Below are 7,418 nucleotides of genomic sequence, written 5' to 3' on the forward strand. Positions count from 1 at the left end.
AACCAACTGTGGAGTTACTTTTCCTCACTGGAAAACAGTGAGGAAAAACTGTTTATTAAGGCAAAACCCAAGGACTAAACAACCTATTAGAATGAATTCTCCTCTCAGTGCTCAGTATACAGGAAGCCATGTAGAGAGTGTTTGGGAGATGCTTGTGTAGCCATTACCCTCCTCTATGAACAGTCCTCATGGTAGTTATTCTAACTTCTTGTGCTGTTATTATATCTTCTTGGAGTGTATTCATATTTTACAATATTACCACTTTTTTTTTTTTGGTAAGCTCGTGTGTTTCTCTAAAATTTCCCTCAAATACAGTTCAATGTAAGTATGATGCAGAGTTTTTATACCTTTGCTAACAAGTCTTTTAAAGAAGCCTTAATTTCTTTTACCTTTAACAGGGAAAGATTTTGGAGAAGACTGGACTTTGCAGTCAGATCACTTTTGGCCGATACGTGCGACAGGGACGGAAACTAGGGGTGGATCCAAAGCTCTTTATCCAGGATCTGCAGTTTAACAAAGTATCTGTGAGGGTTTATCAGCCTAAAGCTACCTCTGATGGGCGAAGGAGAGGTATCATCTTCTTTCATGGAGGAGGCTGGGTATTTGGAAGTCTTGGTAAGATATTTGCTGGAAGAATTATAGCAATATAGCAAATTATAGCTATAGAAATATAGCAAAAGAAGAACATTAGCACCGTTTTTATAAAATTCTATAAAATTTAAGTAAGAGGAGGTTTACAGCATGTGATTTGGGAGGAAGTCTGAAGACAAATGCATGCCTTTCTGGAATGAGCATTCCCTAGCTGTCTCAAAGATTAGGGCACTAGCAAAGCACTAATGAAAACATTTCTTTTCCAGATACCTATGAAAAAGTATGCCGCTACATATCCAGAGAAAGTGAATCGGTAGTTGTATCTGTTCAGTAAGTGAACCCTACCCAGTTCTATTGTTCAGAGATTATTGTTGCTGCACTGGTTTTGGAGATGTTCTTTTTTTGCGGAGAAATTTCTACAGAATTCAGTGAAGTCCATAAAGATACAAATAGTGGTAACGGAGATTTCACAGCTCTTAAGTGTTCATGCCCTGATGTAATCAGAAAAGACCCAAATGGAAATATTTGGCACGTTAAGAAAATCTATAAAAGCCAATCAAAAACTTAGGTAACACAAGCCTTCCTTGTGCTGAACATATGAACGTGTAGTAAGATGATCCAAACAATTGTGATTTATAGAAAAAGAGAGATTAATCACACTGTATTACTCCCATTTTTACACATAGGAAACAGAGGCAGAAAATTACTAAATTATCTTGTCAAGAATGCACAGGGAGTTTTCAGCATGACTAAGAAATGTACAAAGTCTTGGTCAGACTCTTAATGAGAAGACAACCCTGCTTTACTGAGTCCTTGTGACTGAATACACAATTTACAGCTTATCTGCAATCACTAACTGAGGAATGCCTGCTTAAGAGGCAATAAATATCCTGACCTGGAGGAAAACCACCCCAAAATGACAGGGCTGGAAGAGGACGTAGAATACCATTTCCTGATGAATACTAATGACATTTCCTTCTCTTATACTTGTCTCTTTCTGTGTACTAGGTATCGTTTAGCTCCTGAACACAAATACCCTGCTGCTTATGAAGACTGTCTTAATGCCACCATACACTTTATGAAGAATACAGAGCACTATGGGGTGGATCCCGACAATGTAATTGTCTGCGGGGACAGTGCTGGGGGCAATCTAGCAGCTGCTGTTAGCCAGACCCTTGCAGGTAGATCAGACCTCCCCAGACTACGTGCTCAGATCTTGATCTACCCAGGCCTTCAGGCACTGGACTTCAATTTACCATCCTATCATCAAAATCGAGGAGTCCCTCTCTTATTCCGAGAACGTGCTGCTTTCTTTGCTTTGCAGTATCTAAACGGGGATGCATTGCATATGCAAGAAGTGTTGGAGGGCTCTCATATTCCTCCAGATATGAAGCTGAAGTACAGGAAGTGGGTGAGCCCAGATAACATCCCCGAAAAATTTAAGGTCAGAGGTGTGAAGCCACTTAGGCGCACTGATTTTATAGCTGAAGTTTATGAGACAGTGAAAAGATTCTGTGAGCCCAACCTGTGTCCACTGTTAGCTGAAGATGCTATTGTTCACCAGCTGCCCGAGTCTTTTATCTTGACCTGTGAGTATGACGTGCTGAGGGATGATGGCTTGCTTTACAAGAAGAGATTGGAGGACAACGGTGTTCGAGTGACCTGGTACCACCTCGAGGATGGATTCCATGGAGTCATAAGCCTATACGATTATTGCGGTTTCTCATTTCCAGCTGGGAAAAGGGGATTGGACAGCGTTGTTAACTTCCTAAAAAGCTTATAGTAAACATCTTAGATTCCACCAGTCTGTTCATGCCTCAGCCTAGGGAAATACCTTCTTAGGATATTTAATATCAGGTGATGGCTAGTCAATCAAGGGCAGCTGTTAACAATGATAAACAAGGCTCATCAGAACCTCATTCCAGCTATTAGTTGGAACATGCAATATGCAGACTTTATGCAAGCTTGTACCATGCTGCAAGCCCTTCTCTTTAGCTATGTCAATAAACAACAACATTATTTTGAATGGACATCCTGGTTTGTCCCACTTGTTTAAACTAAAACCTGTCTGTCTATGAAGAGAGACTGTGTGTCATGCAGGTATGTGTGGTGTGTTGGTATAGAGGAGTATGCCACTTAAAATGTTTTGAGACATACTCTGTGCTCTGATTCTGAACACTACAAAAAAAAAATACCCAGGTGACTTTAGTGGGTTAGGAGCCACTGTTTTGCTCAACAATAAGTATGATGCAGCCTAGAATGTGGTTACTGGAACGACAGTCACCGTGGGGACAGCAAACACAAATGGTTCTAGGCCAAGCAGTTCTACACATCACCCACATTTCTCAGCACACAGGCAGGCAGAAGGGGAGCCCCTTTCTGCCCTAGTTTTAGCACTGGACTACTGAGTAATCTTTCACCCCCATGACTTGAAGAACAGTTCCAACAACCAGGGAGGGAGGTGCCGGTGAGAAAAGGAAATATGATTTCATCGCAAAGAGATGGACAGGATTGGTGGAAAATTGAACCCAAATACTCTAATAAAGTTCTCATTGGAAACTGGCTGGAAGAGAGGAAAAGGGTAAGGTCAGGAGGGAAGTGTGAGAGCTGAAATAGAGTGGGTCAGAACCAATGCTCTGGAGGTGGTATACTACTGTAGTCGTAAGCTGGAGTCCAGGCTCATCTCAGAAGAGTAATAAAAAGGAGGAGAAGCGTCTTACTCGGCCTACATTCATTCATTTTGTTAACGATCTGCTATTCTCCCTAAGCCAGGGCAGAAGCAATGCCTGAGCATGGGTTATATTGTGTTGTTCACACTGGGCGTAACATTAGCCAATTAAAAATGCTGTAGCACATTTTATGGCAATCGCTTCAGACTGCTATAGAACTTACATACAACTATACGACATCGATATATACAACTTAATAATATATACCAGCATGATACAAGAGAGGCTTTATTAACCCTTCCATAAGTTAATACTTATTATTACTTGTATCAGAGGATCTTTAATAGTTTGGATATTGGTTTCATTTGCTTGTATACACAAGAGCTTCTTTGCTAGCAGAGCTGCTTGGTAGATTTAAGAGCTGAACAAAATTTTATCATTAGACATTTAACGTTATCAAAACATGCCATTTAGGTTCTATATTGTAGCTGTTAGGGCAAATCCTCCTGACTCTGCTAAAATTATTCCCTTTAGATTTTTTTTTTTCCCTGGAGCAAATTGCTAGACTATATTGCAGAGACTGGCCTGCTGTGGCAGAAGTAGGAACAATGGAACAAAAAAAACCCCAAAAGGGTTCATTCGTCCTTTTCAGATGCTAGTTCACATGGTAGGTGAAAGTATTTAACACCAAACTCTGAATAATTTTTCAAGGGCTGTATAGTATCTTCTATTTACACCAAGGAATCAGTCCAGAATCTTACAATGGCTGATTATACCAACTGACTTTACTATCTGAGAAAAAGTACATAGCACCGGCTTCTTTCCAAATAAGTGCTTTTTAAATGCGTAGACGAAGCAAGCAGCACTGGAACAGAGCTTCTGTAATTATCAGATTGCCTTAGCCATACTGAGTGTTGTATATCTCTCTAGTTTACAAAAGACACCGGGAAACTCGGCAGCAGCATATACAAAACAGACTTCATTTGTTTGCGAGATCACAAACCAGACCAAACACTAAGGAGAACCATGACGGAAAAATTTGAGGTAAGTAAAAGAAGTTTCAGATGTAGGGCTGTGTGTGCCAACATTCCAAACAGCAATGACCTTTGACTAATACTTAAATCATATTTTATATTCTTAAGTAACTGTATGTGTAAAAGAAGGCACTGGAGCTCTGTGGCCACTTCACAGGATCCAGAGCTCCCTCGTATGTTTGATTAAAGTAGGATGCCTCTCAGAGGTAGACAAATGGCACATACTTTTTGGTACTCTCTGGTTGTTTCCAAGACTCTGCCTCGGAGGGTGACCACGGCACACGAAGAAAATCAGCAAGTTACTACCAGCTAGGATGGGATATTGTGTCTTCAGGACATTCCCTGGGCTATTATATGAGCTCGAAAAGAGGATTATTTTCATCAGCACAGCTCCGATCCATAGGAATGAACTGCACTTAAATGAGTCCCAGATCTTTCACAACAATACTTTTCCCACAAGTATCATCTGCGAGAATGTCCCTTCCTCCAAGGTGCCTCTCTACCCCCAAATATTCTTATCATTCCCTCCTGACAGACAGTTAAAAGGTAGCATATGTAATGCTAGTGCACAATAAAACTTAAGTGGCACAAGACAATCAGCTTTTCATTTGCAGGGTTCTTAACTGTATCTGGCAAATCCATGCTGCATGTGTTGAAATCAGACTAATCAGATCTCATGACATACAGATGTAGTTGCTTAATGTAGCTGGAAATTTACTTTACTTGAAATGCAAATACTCTCATTTTCAGGGATTAAGTTACAAGTACAAGTAATTTTGTGATATCACTGGTAGTCCAGTCTGACTCAAAAGCATGCTAAGCTATCTGGATGCGATGTATAAAGACAAACAGCATGGTTTCTTGTACATCTCATTTCAGGGCCTGCCAATGCAGCACTTCTTCACCCATCATGAGGAGCCAAGAAGCCGAAATCTAGTATCGGAGTATGACGATAAATACAATAGACGAGGTTATAACCTTGTGCTGCTTCCCCTCTGCAGCTGGGATGGACAGAAGTTTGCCTGGATTCCTCTGAAATCAGATTTCCCCATTCTTGGTAGTTTTTGGCATTATTAATTCAAACAGATGGAACATGGTGCAGTGGTCAATATAGACTTAGAGCCAGGAACCTCCTTCTGTTTTAATGTGACTTTTGGCTAGTTCCTTACCCAGTCAGTAGCTTATTTTACTGATTTATAAAGTGGAAATGTTATCCATACTACAATACTTAATCATTGCAGAAAGCAGTGAAGGATAGTGTCCACGAACAGATTTCTCTCCCCTATGCAATAATAGAAGACACCCCCTGAAAAACAAGAAGAGCTGTGAGATACAACTAGCAGGAGAATTCACAGAGTATTATTATGTTTCTGAATTTAAGTGACATGTACAGCTCTGCTAACTTTTTTAATATCTACCAGAGAGACTACGAAGAACCAGGACTCCTTACAGTATACCATTACTGTTATGGTACAGTTATACCATTACTGCTCTCCTGTTGATATCTAATGGTGATTTTCCCTTCCAGCCAGAGGGTAGACATACATGCCCTGGGAACAGAAAGATCTGTTTTGTCCTTAATCTGCTGTCAAAATAGTACAAATATTGCCTATGACAACTGTGGAGTAAAAACACCAGTACCAAAAATTTAATTCTATCATGTCTAACATTTAATCATTTCCTGTCTCAGAACCACCCACCAATTATGGCCTTCTTGAGCACCTGAAGAAAAAATGGCACAAGGAAGAAGCTGGAGTGATGAACAGTGTCTACACCATTTCCTATGAAAGCCCACCGATTTCTGCTTTTGCTACTTCTCAACTGAGACAATCAGCTAAAACTCCCATCCAACCAGGGACATCTTCCCCAAAACGTTAGTAGAATCCTGGACTATGAAAGGGGTCAGAAATATCTGCAAGCCATCGGCCAACTAGTGAGAGACAGAAAAGCATGGGATGCCTCTGTGTAAACTGCTTAGGGTGATCTTAAGTACTACTTAATATGGCTTGCTGTTCATATACGTAAGAGTGATCTGTTCCATGCGGAAGGAAGGAGAATTAGGTTATTTAGATGGAGGGCTGTCTACTAGTTAGAACAAGTTGCTGGGTTACATTCTGACCTGCAGATGGCTGGGCATATTTCAGAAGATGTATTAAATCACTGAAAACAAAATCTTCATCTGTTGGTTTCTATTCAATGAACAGTTGCAGTAAGAAAAAAAAAGGGTGGGATTGAACCTCAAAGGTTCAATTTTGCTTTGTCCTTAGTGTTTTTTTCATTTTTGCACAGCTTGCTAAACACTTTTTTGAAGAAAGAGAAGAAGCTTGTGTCATTCCTTATGTCTGAAGCATCCAAGAATAAAGTAAACATATGAAATGGCTGCATACCTAAGGACAAGGTGAACCCAGGTTTCTCCCAATGCAGTAAGCAAGCAGACCTTGATTGCCCTTGGCTTTACATACGGCATGGTACTTAGCAGTAGATAATCTGCAAAGTAAACTACATTGGCTGATCTTATGTTAACAAACAGTAAACCTAGAAGAAATAGCTGTAGGTCGCCTTTACACAGCAGGATAGGCCATGCTGATACTTTACTCAGTTGAGAAAGTATGTGAACGACCTATGTAAAAAGTGCTGACAGAAGTCCAATGTCTTACTGCACTGGTGTGCAACTTTTGCATTTAAATCACATTTGGTCCAGAGGAGATATTTGCAAGGTTCAGCTGCTATTGATCTGAGGCTCAACAATAAACTTGCAGCAAGTTAAAGGCTTAGATTAAAGATATCTGAAATTAATTCAATGCATATTTATATCTTAATTAATTTTGCTCAAGATTAGCAACAATATAATTATTTTTAGGAACAAGATAAAACATATACCTTAGTCTTGTCATGGACAAGCCTCTGGCCATGGTCTGTACAGAGTTTTACCTCTGCAACATTTTAGTCACTGTGATTTAGGTTTGCTTTTTCAAGGTTGGATTTTTCAGCTGAAGGACATTGACGATTCAGACGTGTGTGTAGAGCAACAGTGGCACCTATTGGCAAAGTGATTCTTCACTGATCTGTGAGACATCCAAAAACGTCTGTGGGAAAGGTACGCAGAGCCTCAGCTGGTTGCATG

General features: G+C 40.2%; 2 protein-coding genes across 2 annotated transcripts; both read left to right on the forward strand.

The window, feature by feature from the left end:
• Positions 1-398: 398 nt before the first annotated feature.
• LOC104626450 (arylacetamide deacetylase-like 4) lies at positions 399-2,674 on the forward strand (the record flags this gene model as incomplete). Its single annotated transcript, XM_010294379.1, has 3 exons — positions 399-615; positions 858-921; positions 1,600-2,674. Coding segments are annotated over 3 exons (1,056 nt in total), but the record flags the coding sequence as incomplete, so codon positions are not given.
• An 11-nt stretch (positions 2,675-2,685) lies between these two features.
• Positions 2,686-6,263, forward strand: LOC104626451 (chromosome unknown open reading frame, human C1orf158). Its single transcript, XM_010294380.1, is given in 6 exon segments — positions 2,686-2,691; positions 3,032-3,172; positions 4,191-4,304; positions 5,174-5,351; positions 5,985-6,132; positions 6,134-6,263. Coding segments are annotated over 6 exon segments (717 nt in total).
• The last annotated feature ends 1,155 nt before the right edge of the window (positions 6,264-7,418 follow it).

Source organism: Phaethon lepturus, unplaced genomic scaffold (genome assembly GCF_000687285.1).
Source record: "Phaethon lepturus isolate BGI_N335 unplaced genomic scaffold, ASM68728v1 scaffold10719, whole genome shotgun sequence".
NCBI lineage: Eukaryota > Metazoa > Chordata > Aves > Phaethontiformes > Phaethontidae > Phaethon > Phaethon lepturus.